Source organism: Octodon degus, unplaced genomic scaffold (genome assembly GCF_000260255.1).
Source record: "Octodon degus isolate 3935 unplaced genomic scaffold, OctDeg1.0 scaffold00117, whole genome shotgun sequence".
NCBI classification, from domain to species: Eukaryota; Metazoa; Chordata; class Mammalia; order Rodentia; family Octodontidae; genus Octodon; species Octodon degus.
Window position 1 is genome coordinate 129,217 of NW_004524693.1, and position 20,487 is coordinate 149,703.

The 20,487-nt window shown below is 39.0% G+C and overlaps 1 protein-coding gene and 1 non-coding gene across 2 annotated transcripts in view; both read right to left on the reverse strand.

Annotated features, from left to right (window-relative positions):
* Pls3 (plastin 3) overlaps positions 1 to 20,487 on the reverse strand; it is a 110,818-nt gene that overhangs the window by 30,925 nt on the left and 59,406 nt on the right. Inside the window, exon 2 of the mRNA XM_023699913.1 lies at positions 14,093 to 14,172. Within this exon, the coding sequence (XP_023555681.1) occupies positions 14,093 to 14,164 (72 nt within the window). The 5' untranslated portion in view covers positions 14,165 to 14,172. The remainder of the gene's footprint in view (positions 1 to 14,092; positions 14,173 to 20,487) is intronic.
* On the reverse strand, positions 4,599 to 4,733 carry LOC111812236. The gene has a single exon (XR_002817791.1). It is a non-coding gene; the product is annotated as a small nucleolar RNA SNORA5 (small nucleolar RNA).

The following is a 20,487-nucleotide window of genomic DNA, read 5'->3' on the forward strand; positions in this document are numbered from 1 at the left end:
GCTCAGCCCACCAGGGGGCGGGCTGGCTGGCATGTGGTGCTGGGGATTGAACCGTGGTCCCTGTGCTTTACTGAGCTTGTTCTAAGTAGGTGCTTTAGACCACTGAGCCATCTCACCAGCCCCATATATATCCTGTACTTTAAACAGTATACAAGAAGCTTTACTTAAAAAAAGCATCCCTAATTTTAAGAAAGTACTGTTGGTTAATACAACTATTATTAAATCTCAGGCCTAAGAGGGCATTTAAAAAGCAATAAATTGTACACAAATAAAACACTGGCCTGGTACAGAACAATTTCTACTGTAAATACTTAGGGGCTTTATATTTCTATTGAATTAAGTTGAAATAAGTTTTATGAATTAGCACTGATTCTATTCCAAAGTACACCTGAAATGAAGCAACCACCTCCAGGGCCACTTGTTTTTTCAAGAGTTAATGTAAACAAACATTAATCCAAGACAAATACAGAGTTCACAAAAATAAATGTAGCACTCAGTAAAGCAGATGTTCACTATGTCTCTATAAATAACATTTTTATTTTTGTGCTACTGCAGTTTTAGCAGAATATATATGGAAGTACTGATGAAATGAGTGGTGCTTATTCTGAAACTGTTAGAAACGGAAGAAAAAAAACCAGGCTGGGGTACAGCTCAGTGGCGGTGTACTTGCCTACATATGAAGCCCTGATCAATGACCAGAAGTTGATTTAGGGAAAAGGAGGGCTAGTATCCTAAGAGTTGTAAGCACGTAAGTGTATTTGTTTTTTTGTTTGTATTTTTTTTTTTTTTTGGAGACAGGATCTCACTATGCAGTTCAGGTTGGCCTTGAACTCTTGGCTATTGTCCTGCCTCAGCCTGAAATCCCAAGTTCTGGTATTACAGGCAGGCACCACCACACCTGGTTAGTATATATGTGTAGTAAATAGCTTATTGCTTTCACAAGCAAATATCAAATATAGAAATTCAATTGTAGTAGGTGAACACAGGGCTGCCACACATGCTTGTAGCCCCAGTGACATGGGAGTCCGAAGCAAAATGATCACAAGTTACAGGCCAGCCTGGGCAACTCAACAAGAGTTTCTCTAGAAACAAAAAATGAGCTGAGAACGTAGCCCTAAGCTCCACCTTAGTACTAAAAGAAAATTTATAATAGAAATTTATAATCTGAATCTTGAGCAGATAAATGACTCAATATGACCACAACATCCTTCAAGGGAAGGTCTTGTGACTCACTAATCTATTTGATACATTACTGAAAAATTCTACCACGTTGTACTGTTGGGACGAAGGATACAACAGACAAAAGATAGTCTTAATTTTTTTTTTTAATTTTTAAGAGAGTATAGGGGCTGGGAAGATGGCTCAGTAGAGTAAGTGCTTGCCTGGCAAGCGCAAGTGCCTGTGTTCAATCCCCAGTTTTGCCATCAAAAAAGAAAAGGAGAGTATAGAATAGTATTAAAGCAGAAAAATCACAAGTGATACAGGATTTCACTTAACAAAATAATATGAATTTGACAGTATTTGTTGTAATGCAGTGCTGTCTTCCAACTAGTTGTTCATATCGCCAGACACATGCATGTAAAATTGGAAGAAAGAAAAAATGAAATACAAAAGACAGTCTTGTACTTGAGCTCACACTCTAATCACAAAGCATAAATAATATATAATAGGAGTCACGAATAAAAAATATTTAAAAAATGTAAGTGCTGTGAAAAAAAAATAAAGCAGGGCAAAGGGTTAGAGTAGGGACTATACTGCCTCCCTCAACTCTAGAGCTGTTCAGAAATGAGTAGAGATGTTTTTGCTTGTTATGACCAGGCATGGAGAACGTTTTCCAGGCATCCAGTGGGTACAGGCCAGGGATGCTGCTCAACATCCTACAAGGCATATGTTCCCCCTTGTTATGCAATGCAGAGCTATGCAACCCAAAAGGTCGAGAGTGATGAAGTTAAGCAACCCTGGGTCCTAGCGATGATGTGCAAGGAATGCTATTTAGACAGAGTGGTCAAGAAAGGCCACTTTGATGTGGTTACATTTGAGTATAGACTTGTATGAGGTAAAGGAACAAACCATGTACCTATGTAGGGGAAGAGATTTAAGGTGGAAGAAGTGGCAAACACAAAATCTAGGATGCTGCAGTGCTGCTTGGGGGAATACTAGAGATCTAGCTTGCTTTGTGCAGAGTGAGTAAAGGTCAAAGTGCGAGGCAGACTGGGTAGATTTCTAGACTATAGTACATATTTTGGGTTTTTAAGTGTTATCTAAGTGCAATCATATTAGCTAATTTTTGTCAATTACTAAATAATAAACATCATACATGAAACTACTTCACCAATACTTTGAAGGCTGATGAAATTCTGTGTGTGTGTGTGTGTTTCTTGTTTTGTTTTTGTGGTGCTGGTAACCAAACTCAAGGCCTTGAACATACTGGGCAAATGCTTTATTTCTTTTTTAAATTTTATTTATTTGTGTGTGTGTGTGTGTGTGTGTGTGTGTGTGTCCAGCTCAGCCCACCAGGGGGCAGGGCTGGCTGGCATGTGGTGCTGGGGGATTGAACTGCGGTCCCTGTGATTTGCTAAGCTTGTTCTAAGTAGGTGCTTTAGACCACTGAGCCATCTCACCAGCCCAATGCTTTATTTCTGAGCTATCTTCAGCCCAAAAGCTGAAAAAATTCTACTTAGTTACAATGCAGTATACTTCTAGGTTCAGAGTCTTTTTTTTTTTTTTTCTTTCCCACTGCTTGGATCTGAACACAGGGCCTCACGCATGTGAAGAGCCTCAGGCTCTGCAAGGAGCTATACTCCTACCACCTAGAGTTAAGTCTCTCTCTCTCTCTCTCTCTCTCTCTCTCTCTCTCTCTCTCTCTCTCTCCCTCCCTCCCTCCCTCCCTCCCTCCCTGTCATTTAGACTCATTCTCCCTATGGAGTAATCCACAATCCAGCAGGTTGATCTCACATGCTGGGATTACCACCATGCACCATCATCACTCCTAGCTCAACAGATACCCTTAAGCATTGCTTACCATGTTTAAAAATCTGTCAATTAGCTAGGTGGCGGCACATACCTGTAATTCCAGCTATGCATTTGGGAGGCTGAGATAGGAGATTGCAAGTTGGTGGTCAGCCTGGGCAATTTAGCAAGAGCTTGTCTCTACACAAAATTTTAAAAAGAATGATATGGGGCTGGGCGTGTAGCTCAGTGGCTTGCCTAGCATGTCAGAGGCCCTGAATTCAATCCCCAGTACCACAAAACAAAACAAAAACCCAACAATAACAAAGAAAAATTATCAATTAAAAATATATACTTTGGAAGGGAAAAAGATATGCTTATGTATATATACAGGATAGTTTGGATAATTGTACTGCTGATTTCTACTGAAAGGAGCAGTTAATGCTTAAATTTTTTCTTCTCCTTTTTAATTTCTTATAACTATTTTTTAATTACCAATTTTGCATGTTCACTTCTGGTAATCTAAACAACTAATTTGAAGACAACATTATACAAGACAACAACCATTTTCGAAATCCTATTATTTGTTTGGTGAAATTTTATATCACTTGTAATGTTTTAAAACCATTTTGTATTCTCTTTAAAAAATAAAAAAAGCCCCCATAAAAAATGTACTTCGGAAATATGAATTGCAAGCTTCTCGATACTTCTGAAAATTACTTATAGTTCCTTCAAGACAAAGTACTCAATTTCCCTGGGGCGTATCTTCACTCCTTGCTTTGAATTTATAAAAGGTTATATATCTTTACTGTTCTACATATAAACTGTTTAGATGTAGAAATCAAACAAGAAAAGTGATCGATGATGTAGAGTGTGCTTAAGGAGAGTCACATGGAGAGAAAACATTCTCTCAGGCTTTCACAGAAAGCACATTGGCCAAGCATTGGCCGTGACTCATCCACATGGCTGCACTGACAAAGGTTCTACAATCTGAGGTACAGGATCTCAGGATAAATCCTGAGGGCATTTCACTGACCTTCTCAGACCAAAAAGCTACAACTCTTATTGCACAGGTCCTGCTTTACCTTGGTCTTATCCATCCAGTAGAAAAGTATAAAGTCGAAATATAAGAAATAAAGCCACGCTGTTAAGTTGAGCTGTGGGGGACTCAGGTCAATAATTTCTGACATTGCCAGTTAAACAGAAGACCCAATGCTATTATGGGCTACTGGACTCTTTTAGAATATTTTGCTGAGTTTACACACCTATAATATTCAAATAACAGAATTTAACAAAAAAACGGTATACAGATGAATGTCCATTTTGTATCTGTGTATTCAAAGTGTTTAGGATAGATATATAGTTACATTTTCTTAATGAATAGTGATCTGTTCTAATGGTGTTTGTAAATAGGATATTATGTCCACATCTTGTACAGCAATTAACCACTAAAAGAAAGTATGCAATGTGCTAATTATTGAAACTGTCCTACCAATTTGATTTGAAACTGTCTCATTGCTATTTGTTTATCAATAAAATTATGGGGAAAAAAAGAAATCAAACAAGAAATATCCAGTTACTAAACAGAACAAAGGAATCGACATGGCATTGTGGCCGAGTCTGAGCCATTCTTTGATCTTTTCTTTCTTCAGTGTCTATAGCCAAATTTATGGCCAGGTCCCAGGCAGAGGACTGAGAGTCCACAAGCTGCGGAGCTTGCTGGGGCAGCCATCGGAGCGAGACCGCAGAATGGTGAAACGAGGGCTCACTTGGCCTTGGCTACAGATGAACAACTCTTGATGCAGGGGAATCTTGGGTTCAGATATATCTACCCCACATAACGCCAGTCTGTTTCTCTCATTTTCTTTATAAAGTTAACACGGACATCAGTCTTAGGAACTGAGTGTGACAACAGAAAAGAAAGGTACATGGCATAGTTGAAGGGACACAGAATGAGAACAGTGTGACAAAGGATGTAATTCCAATTTGGCTACTAATTTGAGCAAGTCACCTCTCTAGGTCTTAGTGTTCCCAGCTGTAAAAGAAGTGCTTTGGACCAAACAGTCTCTGATGTCCCTTTTGACTCACACTGATTCTAAACCAGAACATTCGAGCTTTTACACTCTTCTCCTCCTACACACATATTTTTGAAAACCAGAGTCAGAATAATAATGCATTTCAAAAACAGATAAATGATAATATTCTGATCACTACTATATCTCATTACCAGAATATAATATTGTTTCATTTTAACTACCATTAGAGAAGGAAATAGCTTACTCCTTTTCATTGTCAAAATCTCAATGATTTTTTTTTTTTTTTTGCAGAACCAGGGATTGAACTCAGGTCCTTGCGCTTGCCAGGCAAGCACTTATTCTACTGAGCTATCTCCCTCTCAATGATTTTTGACGGAAAACTATTTTAAAATATACTCTCTCTTTCTGACTTCTGAAATGGGATAGCTGAGGATAATTTAATCTTTTGTTATCGTATTGATTCCAGCTTAGACCTGGCATAATAGGTAGTTAATAGTTGTTCTTAATAACAGAAGTCTGGCCAGGGAGCTGGCTCAGTAGAATAAGCACTTGCCTGGCAAGTGTGAGGGCCTGAGTTCAATCCCTGGTTCTGCAAAAAAAAAAAAAAAAAAAGAAAGAAAGAAAAAAGAAAAAAGAAACAAAAGAAATAATAGAAGTGGTAGGTAGAGATATTTTAAGCTAAATATTTTAAACTAAAAATCACAAGGGATTGAAATCTGCGTGAAAGTGCCCAAGGCACCAAGCCTCCATCTGGCAGTTTATTTGTGTTAGATAGAAGTCAAAGGTTGCGATCAGAGAGAACTACCATTTGCATGAACTTTACAATAACCTCTCTTGAGCATTAATTGGAAAATAGCTCACTGAAGTGATTAAAGGATGTCATGAAGTAGCCACCCTAAAATATAACTAACATTAAATGACCATGTGTGGAAACTCCTTTTTTAAGATACAGTAGTGATAGCAAATACTTTTACAGAAAGGACAGAAAAACATGAAGGGGAATTGGGGCAATAAGAATTTGTTATGTTGGGGCCGGGGAGATGGCTCAGTAGAATAAGCACTTGCCTGGCAAGCACAAGGGCCTGAGTTCAATCCCTGGTTCTGAAAAAAAAAAAAAAAAAAAAAAAAAAAGAATTTGTTATGTTACATGACAGTCTTTGTTATTTGTTTGTTTTTGGCGGAACTGGGGATTGAACTCAGGCCCTTGCACTTGCCAGGGAGAAAGTCTTTGTTATTAGGCTGCGCATCTCTTGATTCATATTTAGCCTCACAGACAGTAAGCGATGGGAAAAGTTACGTTTGTAGAATCACTGGTTGCCAGGCACTGACTGCAGGGGGGAAAAATCCTTTAATTCTGGATGAGGGCTTTAAAAACAAAACTAAACAACTGACAAAAATTACAGAAATAGCACTAAAAAGACTGACTGGCAATTCATCAGGAAACCAAAACTTGACAGAAATATCCCTTAAATAACATTGAATCTCATTCCCTTTGTTCTAATCCTGTCCCTACCCAGAAGCCTTCAGATCTGTAATTTGGTTTTCTAAGTGAACACACCCACCGAGGAGGGCCCAAGTAGGCTAGCAGGGATGACTGTCAGGTTGGTTTATTCCAAATGTAGAAACTCGCTCTGACGTTATAAAAAAACTGCCTAGGGTGGGCATACCTTTAGTCCCAGCTACTTAGGAGGCTGAGGCAGCATTGCCTGAACCCAGGAGTTCAAGGCCAGCCTGGGCAATAGAGCAAAACCCTATATCATAAAAAATAAAATAAAATGGATGGACTAAGAGCCTGCTTTGGCAAGTGCAGGGACCAGGATTTGATCCCCGGTCATGCAAGCCACCCTGGCAGCACCGGCCAGACCCCAGGGCACACTGAGCCAGGGACTGAGTCTGGGGGCGTGGTGGCACATGCCTGTAATCCCAGCGCTGGGGAGGGTGAAAACAGAAGGATCACTACGAGTCTGAGCTGCGTAGTGAGACCCTGTACCAAATACATAAATTAAAAAAAGGTTTAAATTACCCACCAGGGCTTCCTGAGTATCTACTTGATTCCAGGCACTGAACTGGACCTCAAAGAAGTAGAAATTATACAAAAGCCCTGGCTCTCACTTTAACCAGTATCTTCCAAATCCTTGTAAAATTTTTCAGTCACGCAGGGGAATCTATCTTTTTATATTCCCAGAGATGAGAAGTGCATGTGACATCTTTAGCAAGTTCTACCTACTCCTCTATCTGCTTGCATTTCATCCGCAGATGTTAATCCACCCCATACTATCTCTGTGATCAAAGGCATTTTAGTGTTAGTAAATTATATCAAGCCATTCTTAGAGCTCCTAAATCACATATTTTGAAGAAAATAATTTAAATTTCAATAAGAAGGCAGAGGGAACGTATAATGGCAGCTAGCAATTAATTTTACAAAATCCTCTCTCCCAGCTGGTCAAAGCACTTGAAAGACAAAATAGCATGCAATTATGTTTAAAGAATTTTATGTTAATTTTATTTCCAATCCCCAGTTAAAAAAAACAAAACAAAATGCGTCCTTAAGCACTATCAGGGATCTGATGTGCTTTGAAAGGTCAGAAAATGAAGTAGCTTAATGGCATTTCATATAGTGTCCCTCTCATCAGTGACATTAATCAGGAGCTCAAATTTGCATTAGAAGGCAAACTTTTCCTTTGAAAATTTTGACATAAACATGAGAATCTAGTAATGAATGAACCCAGAAAATACTGACCTATGTTGAAAGCAGTTTAACAGCTGGAAAGTAAGTCACAAGCATCACGCACGATGCTGGCCCTTTATTTTCTCACCAAAAAAGTCAGATTTCTGGAAGCGCTTCCTGACTCGTTTCCCACTTCTAACTATACATTGGCAAGGGGTGGGAAAGGCTCTGGAAGAGTCGTCTGTTGTAGCATTGTATTTTCAACCAGCTGATAAAGCAGACATGAATGATCACTCAACCTGTGTTATCCAGGGCAGTCTCAATTTTTTATGTATGTATGTATGTATGTATGTATGTATGTATTTATTTGTGGAACAGGGGATTGAACTCAGGCCCTTAAGCGGTTATTCTACTGAGCTATCTCCCCGGTCCTGTCTCAATGTTTCTGTCAGCGCACGTCTCAAATTTTTTGGTTCAGAAAATATGGTCAGTATGGGCAGATGTCAACAGGCACCAGGAAAAAGAAACGCTAACTAGCCACTAGACAAAGTGCTGGCAGAAAGTAAAGGGCTAACTTTTTTTTTGGCGGAACTGGGGATTGAATTTAGGCGGCAAGTGCTTATTCTACTGAACCATCGCCCCAGCCCCTAGGGCTAACTTTTAACGAAAAGACACAGCATCCTTTAAGAAAAAGACAAAAAAAGTCTCCACTCTACTTTTAAAAATTCACTCTGCACTCCCAGGACAGCACCAGATAGGCCCACCTTTCATCCTGGTTACCGAACTCATCAGAAAGAACCAACTGTCTGCTCCAAGGAATGTTTCTCTGTCTCCGTCTCTCTCAGAGGCCACACGTCAGACTCACATCTGCATTTTGTTTTAAAGGAAATCTCATTTTCTCTTATGAAGTATTATTATAAGTGCCAGTTACCTCTCCCCAGCACCCTCCCTCAAGTAACCTCAGAGTAAATAAACTTATTATACAGCCATGTTCCTGCAGAAGTTTGAATCACACCAAGAATGCATATCCTTAAAAGGAAATGTTTTCCCTCCCCTTGCATCCTGTTATTTAAGCTATTTTAAGGACTTGTCTGGAGAAAGCTGAGCCAGAATTCAAGTGGTTTTGATTTTAGCTGCTGTTTTACATTGCCCTTGTCCAGGTGGCTTGTGCTGCAATCTATCACTTCAAATACATCTTTTGGGGTGCAACTTTGGCTTATAAATCTGACAGTAGGAAAGACTAGGACTTCCTTTAACCCTCAGACCCTGTGTGTGTGTGTGTGTGTGCGCACACACACGCACGTGTGTACTGCTTTAACTGTCCTTGTATCTATCTAAATCTGGAGTTGCTAGTTATAAAGAGTCTCACACTGTGTGCCCTCATCTGTGACACACATGCGGGTCCTTTATTAACTTAACTCTGGACAGTGCTCATGTAAGACTTAAAGAAGAAAGCCAATCTAGTGCAGATGTACATTTTTCCAGAAAAGCCGAATTTAAAAGTTCAATTCAGTTTGAGCAATAGTATTCATAAGTTTTAGCACCAAAACAGGAGCCTAAATATCTAATAATGGCTTTGCACATACACACAACCCTAAATGCTGATGAAAGCTCACAAAATATTGATTTAAAAGACTTAGGAAAAGACTTCTACACAAAAATTTATATTCCATCCCAAGATCTAAACAGTGAAGTCAAGCTTTCATTAGGCATTAAAAGGCAGCTGCTAAACATCTCCAGATGCTTAGCTAAATGTGGGCTTGGCCTTTCACAGCTTCTACCTTTTGAGGTAGCTCAGTGCAGCAAATACGAGAGGCAGTTTAATGAGTCCCACTCACAGGTAGGCTAGAACTCCCTACATTAGGAGTTCAAATGTGGATTCCTAAAGATGGAGGTGAAGTACAGCTAAAGATTGCATCAGTTTAGAAGACTAAGACCAGGCAATCAAAAATATTGCCTCTCAATCCTTTTTGCAAATACTTTCAGTAGTTCAGACATCATTTTTCACTTGCTGCTACTTTAAAAATACTTCCATGATGAAGGATAGTCAGGCTAAGGACAGAGTATTAGCGATTGCCTTAGTGTGCTAGAGTCCTCAAAAAGTAACTGCAGCCTGCAAGCAGGCACAGGAGCCGGGGGTTCGATCCCTGGGCCTGCCATGCTGGCTCTGCTCCTGGGGCACGCTGAGACGGCAAGTAAGACTGGGCGTGGTGGCGCAAGGCTGTCATCCCAGCTCTTGGGAGGCTATAAACAGGATAATCTCTACAAGTCTGATCTAGTAGTGAGACCCTGAACACCCTTACACCCTTCTCTAAAATAAAATTAAGAAAAGTAACTGAAGACCAAACTCCCTAGCTACAGGATTTGTGGCACCAACAGTCACCAGGGAGGTAACACGTTAAACAATATCTACATGCTTACCTGAGTGTGTTCCCATGCACCTGGGTGCTCTTGCTGTCTCCCATTCGTGTGTACTCCTACCTTCCACCCATCAATGCATAGTTTTCAGGCCAGCCCAACAGATCCTTTTTTTTTTTTTTTCCCCAACACTAGGGATCAAACACTGGGCCTTGCATATGCTGGGTAAGCACTCTGTTCCTGAGCTACATCCCCACCCTTTTTTATTTTGAAACAGGGTCTCCTGAAGTTGTCTAGGCAAGCCTCACAATTGCAAACTTCCTGCCTCAGCCTCCCCAAAGGATAGATTTAAAGGCACACACTACCACACCTAGTTCCAATGCATCCACTTCTTTTTTTTTTTGTTGTTGTTGCTCGAATGCCTTCAGGGCACTTTTGGCCAGCAGGAGAGGTGTGAGGTTCGAACTCCAGCAACCTGAGGCTGACAGCTTTGTGGAAGCAGCCACTTAAAGGCCTGAGCTAGGGCCAGGCCCCCATCCACTTCTAATACTTTAGAGGTAATTAATCCAATGGCACATGGAAAAAAAAAAACCAAAAAAAAAAAAAAAACACCCACTGTTTATTTTTTTAGTTAGGCTATAGCTTTTTTTTTTTTTTTTTTCTGAACCAGGGATTGAACTCAGGCCCTTGTGCTTGCCAGGGAAGCGCTTATTCCACTGAGCCATCTCCCCGGCCCCTATAGCTTTTATTTTTAAGGCATATTAAACAAATGTGCACTGGCATAGTTCTGTTCAGTACTAAAAGTAAATTTAACTAAACCACCACAATTTTTTTTGTGGCATCACCTTGATGTGGCTTTTATATACTAACAAATATCAAGTAATTGGAAAAAAACCTAAACATCCTGGGATGAGAGAAATCTGGTTCAACTAAAATCATCACAACCAAAAATTTTTGGCTTCGTTTGGTGGTAATTCTCAAAGGAATACACCCACACTATGTCTAGTCACTTAACCCCATTACTCTTGTATGTCAAAGGGCTGAATTTCATGCTAAAACTTCAGTAGAAATTTTCTTGGGAGAGAAAACAGTCCACTTGAACGGAAATGTTTATAGGAATAAAGCAAAACTGAGATCTGTGCTACCCGAATTTGTCCCTGTGGCAAGTAATAACCCAATGACCATTACCTTCCACAGCAAAATTACAGTCTTAGAATGTCAAAGACATTTTCTACCTGGTAAAATAGTTCCCAACTATTCCCAAAAGTTTTAGCTGTACCCTTTTAGGAAGAAGTTACACAGAATAGTAGCATTTCAATTAAAACAGAAACATTAAAAAGGGAAAATGAATTAAGGTTTTTGCTATTCAAATAGGAAATACTGGAAACAGTTGCTGAGAAAATTTAAATAATTACATGAGACTGGAACTTAAGACTAAGCAGGTGTAGAAAGTGAGGGAATGGGGAACTTTAAATCTTAATACTCAATGTACTGCTATAAAGAGTTTCAAAGCACTATTAATTGATTGAGCAAAACCTGTGATTAGTGGTAATTACAGAGATTTTTCTCCACATGCTGCAATTTTGCTAAATTTCTAAGGAGATAATCAAGGCTATGACTGTTAATACATGGGGAAAATCATCTAATGATTTCCATATTTTGTCACAATTGAACTGAGACCAAGTAGTTCTCTCTACCCCTCCCCCCCATAGGAAACAATCCTCCTTGACAGGAAAATATGTTATAGAGTCTGTTTTAAAAATACAGTTTCCTTGGATGAAAACATAAATTTCCATACCACCTTTGACAGTTGCCTGAAGGCTCTGTAACTAGTAACAACTAAAACTACAACGACTTCAAAGGAAAATGAAAAAACCTTAGCTGGGCATTAAATGAATTTCTAAAAGAAAGAATATGGACAAGCCTTTATATATATGTATATATTTAAACATATACATATATTTAAGCATATATATGTATGTATAATGTGCTGTAGTATAATGGACAAAACTGTAACAATAAATTTCACTACAATGAAAATCTTCATGACAAAGGCTCTTTTCAATGTACAGTTGATGTGACAAAATCTCAAGACTTCAAGACTATGTAAAGTTCCTTGGGAGTCAATTTAATATTCATTGAGAACCTACTAGGTGTGCAGCATTGTGCTAAATACTGAGGAGAGAATATAAAAATGTCCAGAAAATGTCAAAATTTTGAACTCCAGAATTCTTATTTATAGCATATATGTTAATAAAGATCTGGACAAAGGAACATTGTCTCAAAGGGAATTCAATAAGCCTCACAGTTCAATCTCCTGTCTTTGGTAAGCTCTTTTACCAATAAAAGTATCCCTAGCCCTATCATGTAAAGTAATATGGGAGCTAACCTAAAGAAGTATTGCACACAAGTATTTCCAGGATGCTGCCCCTGAGGACCAGGCCTATTTTACAAGCAAGAAATATTTATCTTGTAAGCCTGGCTTTGGAGATTAATCACAACATTAAGAAGGTATGGTGGCCGGGGAGATGGCTCAGTGGAATAAGCGCTTCCCTGGCAAGTGCAAGGGCCTGAGTTCAATCCCCGGTTCTACCAAAAAAAAAAAAAAGAAGGTATGAACCCTACCCCAACATTTTATTCATAAAGAAACAAATTAAGCTGTCCCTAACAATGAATGATGAATATAAATAAAAGATCAGAGGAAATACATTTCCAAAACAATTATGATAAAACTGGTAAGAATAACATAGAAAGGAAAAAAAATAGAAAATACCTCTTATAGCTAAGAACTCACTTGCTGCTTTTCATAATCAATCTAATAGCAGACTGTATAGTACTCTTCTTAGAGTAAGTCATATCTACTAAAATGCTGCTCATTAAAAATGCATGCAAAATTGTGTTAGATTCAGGATTATTCAGTTTTTTATTTTTCAGTTAGAATTCTGATGGGGTCATGAATAGTCACTCTGGCTGGGGGTTATTATTCTTTCTAAGACATGCTGCTACTATTAAATGTCTTTTTTTTTTTGGTGGAACCGGGTATTGAACTCAGGCCCTGCACTTGCCAGGGAAGCACTTATTCCACTGAGCCACGTCCTCGGCCCTTATTAAATGTTTTTATAGAAAATGATGATCATAAATATATGGCTCTAGAGATGTATCTTCCCTCCCTTTTTACTAATATAAATACAAGAGTACAAGTTTAAGAATAAATTCTGATTTAAATAACAAATCTTTACAATCTAACTTTATTTTTATTTATTTTTTTGCACTAGGCCAGCAATGCCTTTTTTTATTCATGAATCTAGCAATGTACCTGGTATAAGTCAGGGCCCACAGTAGGTACAGAGTATAGTTAGTGAAGCATGGATAAGTGCCCCACCTCCTAGGGCTATGATCTAACTTTATGATTTGTCCTTTAGTGTAGGAGACACTGCCAGCCACAGTTCCCCTCTCTAAGCACTTGACTAATCATATGGAGTGTATATGTCAATAATCAACAGTTCTTTAGAGAAACTCAGTGTTCTGTCTTCTACAGACTGGTTCCATAGCTGCTCAGTTGTAAGACATGATGTTAAAAGATAACCCAAATGGCATGCTGTGCCTTCATCTTATGTTGCTGCTGTAATTTAATATGAAAAGGAGGGATAATCTGCGTTATCCAAAGGCATGGAAGAGCCAAGAGAAAAGCAGAATTAGGGAAGGATAAAATACCATCAGGTATTTTCAAAAGTCACACGTTTCTTTAGGAATAAGGCAAAAGATTCACATTCTCGCCTCAGAAAAGCATGACACTTAAAGTACAATAATAACGCGTGCCATAAAAATCCCAGGAGCCACAGTAGGACCCAATGAACAACTGGAATTCTGGGCTGCAAATCCTTGACCATGTTAAACACCTGATATAATAGAAATAATACAGTTTTAAATGTTAGCTTCTGGAACTTGATCCCATCCATTTTAAACTATCTTGCCCCAAGGCTAGTGATTAACAGTTCATGCAATTTTTTAGAAAAGTGTCTGTGATTGAAAGAAAATAAAAGGCTGCCTTCTTAAAGCAATACTATAAAACATACTCACCAACTTTTGCAAAGGCCTCTTTGAGTTCATCAAGCTCGTCTTTGGAAATCTGAGTGGCAGCCATCTCATCCATTTAAAGATCTAAAGACAAGTCAAAGTTTTCAGATGTAAAAAGTTTGTAATGTGTATCTTATAAACACTCTTGCTAACTTCTCACTTATAAATATTCTGAACAAAACTGCATGCTACTGAAATAATCTGAACAGGTTAGGATAGCCGTAGCTACCTTCATCTATAATAAAGACAAATAAATGTGGATCCCTCATTTACCAGAAGTTATCAGAAAAAGTATTTTCGAATTTCCCTTTTAAGGACAAAAATCTTAAAACTATGTGGAAAGTGTCAGGAAGGTCAAGGTACCCAGCAATGACAGGAAATAGACACATGATAAAAATTCTTGGTTATACATGCTACAGCTAAAGATCAAAATTACTTGGCCAAAAAAAATTTTACTTGGCCAGTGACTCATGTAAAATGTCATTTTCCTATGAAATCACTTTCACTGTCATTCACTGAAAACAGCAATTTTCAAATGAGATACTGATACCTATCGATCACTTGCTCAGGAGGGGTAAAGGAGAATCAAATAAAATATCTCTCTTTTGACACAGAAACCATATGACTGTGTCACTGCACCTGTTTTTATGCAGTTAACTGATATTCCCTGAGTTTTTACCCTTTCCATTTTGACCTTACATGTGATATGTTCAACCAGTATAGCAGGGGTTTTACCAGTAGAATAGTCTACGGACCAAATGTGGATCATCACTTGCTTTTGTGTGGTCCCCAACCTAAATAAGGCTTCTACGGAAATTCTGCAGTCAATTTCAGACATAGGGCACATTAACTCAGAACCTCAATTAAATGATATCCCAAGGAAATGCTATTTTTATCAGACTTGCACCACAAAATTATGCCCATTTATTATTGTACTTTGAATTGTGTTAATAAAAATTTATAGAAATATTTGGTACACTTGACTTTGTCTCCTCACATGCAATACTTACGACCTGAACCTTTTATAAATTAAAAAAAATTTTTTTGGTACCAGGGATCAAACTCAGGACCTTATGCTTGCAAGGCAGGTGTTTATGCCACTGAACTATCTCCCTGACCCAATTTTTATTTTTTAAAGAGAATACAAAATAGTAATAAAAATTAGCAATGATACAGAATTCACTAAGCAAAATTATGAATTTGACAATATTTGTTGTATTTCATAGTGTTGTCTTCAACTTAGTTGTTTAGATTACCAGACATATGCATGCAAAATTGGAAAAAGAAGAAAAATTTGTCATAAGAATTGAAGAAGAGCCAGCCAGATAGCTCAGAGTATTAAAGTGCCTGCATAGGCAGATGCAGGGACTGGGGTTCGATTCCCAGGGTGCTGAGCTGGCTCCACCTCTAGGGTCGTGCTGGGAGGATGAAAACAGGAGGAGCGCTACGAGTCTGATATGGTAGTGAGACTCTATAGACGCTGTACTAAATACATACAAATAATTTTAAAAAAGAATTGAAGAAAAAAAATTAAGCATTAATTTCTCCTTACCATAGACCAGCAAAAATCCACAGTACAATTATCTAAACTGTCCTGCATATATACATAGATAGAAAAGCTTTGGTGACTCCTATAATCAAGCGAGGTCTGTATAACAATTGGTAGTCTCCCAGTACAAATCTACTAATCATTTTTGGACAATGGAAAAAGAAAACAAATATATGTTGCCATTTTATGTTCTTATGTTTCCTTCTTGCTTTTAAGTAGGCATTTAGAGCAATTTAAGGTTCACAGCAAAGTTGAGCAGAACATACAGAGAGCTCCTGTGTACCCTGCCCCCACACACGCACAGCCTCCTGCATGATCTACACTGCACACTGTCTCATATATTTGTTATAATTTGTGAATCTACAATGACACACGATTATCACCAGAATCCTTAATGTACATCAGGGTTGGCTCTTGGCATTATACAGTCTGTAGGTCTGAGCAGATGTGTCTACCACTAGCGTATCACAGTTGTTTCACTGACTTCAATGTGTTGCCTTTTCAAAATGGTACTTAAAATGTTAAATTTCACAAACTATAAAAAGCACAATTTTGGGGGGCTGTGGGCATAGCTAAGTGGTAGAGCACTTACCTAGATGTGTGAGGTCTGAGGTCTGGGTTCCATAACACACACACACACACACACACACACACACACACACACACACACCATAAACGCCAGGTGTGCTTTGGAGGGTCTGTAATTGGGAAGATAGGGGCTGCAACAGTAGTTAGATGCCAACCTGGGCTAACTGGTGAAACACGTCTCAGAAAATCAAAAAACAACAGACAGTAGAAATACTTAAAGAGATCTTGTATTGATCCCTTTTAGATATTTTGTCGAAAGCAATAAGGCGGGGTGTGGTGGCACATGCCTGTATTCTCAGCACTCGGGAGGTCAAAGGCAAAAGATTGTCACCAAGAGGTCAAGGCCAGTCTGGACTACATAGGGAGTTCAAGGCTAGCCTGAACTGCATAGTGAAACCTTGTCTCAATATAAATAAATAAATAAAATGAAACATAAATAAATAAATGCAATGTACCATTCCCCAATTTTCTCTCTCCCTTTCCCTCTGCCCGCCCCGTCTTTGCCAGTACACACAGTACTCAGTAAACTGGGGCAGATGGGAGAAGGAAGGAGTCTAAGACAGCCAGGCTACGTCTGTCTTTTACAAAGCATAGCTGTCGTTTCTAGAACTTACCACAGTCCCAGACACATGGTAAGGCATTCAGCAAAATAATGTTTTAATAAAACTCATTCAATCAGTAACTATGCCAAGTAATATGTTGGACAAGTTCATACACTTGTTAATTCCCTGAACCTTCACAGTAGATTCATGAGGCAAATATTCCTAACCTTGTTTTAATTAGATGACTTCAACTCTGCAGGACCATGGAACTGGAATTCAAACTCAGATTCCTCAAATCTTAGAGAAATTGTTTTGTTTTGCTTTGCTTTGTTTTTGATACAAGGTCAGCTGAGACTCATAGTGATCCTCCTGTCTCAGCCTTCCCAGCATTGAGATTATAGGCCTGCGTCACTTTGCCTGGTTTAAGGGCCAGCATGGCTTGTAGTATTGGGGGATTGTACTTAGGTCCTTTAGCTTGCCAGGCAGGTGCTTATGCTGCTGAGCTATCGGCCCAGCCTCCTCGGAAAATTTTTAAAAATATATGTATTATATTACTAAAGGACTAACGATTTATCATTTATTTATTTATTTATTTTGCGGAACCAGGGATTGAACTCAGGCCCTTGCACTTGCCAGACAAGCGCTTATCCTACTGAGCCATCTCCCCGGCCCCTCTTGATAAATACTTTAAGCAATTATTCTTTCAATACAAAATTATTAGCCATCTCCATGAATTTAAGAACATCACAGGGCCGGCCAAATCGCTCAGTGGATTAAAGTGCCTGTAAGCATGCGCAGGGGCCTCGCTCCCCGGGACTGCCATGCCCCCGGGGCACATGGAGATAGTGATTGAGACTGGGTGGTGGCGTGCGCCTGTAATCTCAGCACTTGGGAGGCTGGAAACAGGAGAATCACTACAAGTCCGATCTAGTAGTGAGACCCTGAACACTCTGTAGACCCTTCCTTAAAATATAGAAAATAAATAAATAGAAATCCTTTAAGGCCCAGCCAAAGAGCTCAGCAGATTAAAGTGCCTGTAAGCAAGCTCAGGGGCCGGAGGTTCGATCCCTGGGCTTGCCATGCTGGTCCCGCCCCCGGGGCTCGCTGAGATGGCGATTGAGACTGGGTGTGGTGGCGCGTGCCTGTAATCCCAGCTCTTGGGAGGCTGTAAACAGGAGAATCACTACGAGTCCGATGCAGTAGTGAGACCCTGAACACCCTGTACACCCTTCCCTAAAATTAAAAAAAAAAAAAATCACGTAAAGTTTAAAAATGAAAGTCCTTCCCAGTTTGAGTCCACAATAACTTAAAATATATGCATAGAGGGGCTGGGGAGATGGCTCAGTAGAATAAGCGCTTGCCTGGCAAGCACAAGGGCCTGAGTTCAACCCCCAGTTCCGCCCCCCCAAAATAAATAAATAAATAAATAAATAAATGCACAGAACCCTTCAAAAACAATAAAAATTCTCCCTTGTAACTGATTTTATTCTCATCTTATCATATCCCTTCTGCACAATTTTAAAAAGCAGGCTGTGGACACAAAACACCCCAATTCCAGCTGACCAGCAACCTGACTAAATCTTTCTGTTCCATCTCTCACCTCCACAGGTGGAAGGGCTGAACAGGGCTGAAAGTCTCCCCAACACCCCTCCTGCCCTCACTTGTACAGCACCGCCGTATTTCAAGTGGCTGTTACATGCCCAGTTCCTGTTGGCAAGGAATTTACAGTCTGGGGAGGCAAACATGTGAACAATTACAGTAGGGCACAAAGTAAACTAGTGGCTGCAATAAAAGGCACAAATATCCATTTTTCTAGAGGGAAAAAAGCTCTGGAGACTTTAAGGATTATTAATTCCTTCTCAGGGAAGCCAGGAAGGCATTTCTTTTGTTCTTCCTACAGAAATGCTTAAGGTATCAGTTTACCCCCAAAAATTAATCAAATGTACTAAAAATATATACTTTTAAGTTTTTTAACTTGTGTCTAATTGTCTTAATGAAAGCTGAAAGCAATTTATTTTAGGCTTTTAACTCACATTCTCCATCCAGAGGAGATGTTAAGAGGAACATTTGAATAAGAATTTAAAAAATGGAACATACACATATCCCCCAGACACTTTCTGGCAAAGCTGGTACAATATGGAGTTTCATACAGCATTCTGTCATTTAAATCATTGCATTAATTTCTTTAGCTATTTGAAAGTAAAGAAAGACATGCTACTGGGAAACATCTCAGCTAAAACTAAAATTTGGAAATTCTAATGTGTTTTATTTCATTTCATTTTTATTTATTGGTATTGGTGATGGAACTGAGGGCCTCACACATGCTAAGCACAAATTTTACCCCGAGACACACCCGCAACCCTACAAAGTCAAATTGAAAGGGTTCACAATATAGTTCTACCTCCTAAGAATCACAATGTCTAAATCTGTTGAGTCTTTTTTTTTTTTTTTTTTTGATGACAGGGTCTTGCTATGTAGTTCAGGCAGGCTTGATCTCACTATGATGTAGCCCACGCTGACCTTGACCTCACAGCAATCCTCCTGCCTCAGCCTCCTCTGTGCTGAGATTAAAGGTGTGTATCACCACATCTGGCTGTTTTTGAGTCTTAATAAAATTATTTCATAGAAACCAGGTGTGGGGGTGCATGCCTGCAATCTTAACACTTGGGACCCTGAGGCAGGAGGATCACTGTGAGTTTGAGGTCAGCTACACAGTGAGTGCAAGGCCAACCTGACCTACATAGTGAGACACTGTCTCAAACAAACAAAAAATTATTTCATAAAGATTTTTTCTCACTACAAATTAAAGAAAGGTTAGTCATTATAATTGCCCATGGTTACTTAATGTTATCTTTAAGGAAATCAAGCAATAAAGAAAAATCTTGGGAAAAACATCAATGAAGTAACTTGAAATGGGGGCAGATTTTAAAATATGAAAATCCTACAAGGAAAAATAACAGAAGACCTATTCCTCTTCACGGACCATTCATTGCAGTATAGATCCTTTTTCTCCCAGTGCAGTGAAAACACCCCAGACCAGCTCACAAAAGTGAAAGTAAAGATCTGACATAGCACTGTCCCCCCGACACTTCATCCAGTAGTAAGCTGGTGGGCCTCACCCGAAGATGTACTGTTCTAATGGAAAGACTCTTGCCTGTACAATCAGAAGCCATCACCAACTGGTGCCTCGGTTCCACTACTTCCTCACAGTGTGTCCCTGAGCGAGCTTACTTAATCTCTGATTCTCAGTTTCCTCAACTGAAATTAGAACTAATACAGTCCTCCCACAGATTCTCATGAAGATTAAGATAGCACTGAGTGAAGGCATATTGTAAACTAGAAAGTACTGTACAGCAACTACAAATCCTCAGTGAAAGAAAATGGGGAATAAATAACTACTTGAGTTATTGTGAGGCTATATAAATATTAGGCATTAATCCCTCTAAGAGCTTTTTAAATAGAGCACATGAAAACTTTTCTCGTCTCACCTATAATTGTTGACTTCATTGTGTAGTAAGTCTCCCTCATACATCAAAATTATAAGCCCATAGCCAAAGTAATTTAAGAAGGATGGGCCTAAAGAAAACCAACCCATCAGCCTCTTTGTAACACATCACTCAGTTTGGCTTCCATACAGGCCAGTTTCTAAGCACAACTCGAAGAGCAGACAAGTGATGTATTAAAAATAAAGAAACCAAATCTTAAGTTTTTTTTTTTTTT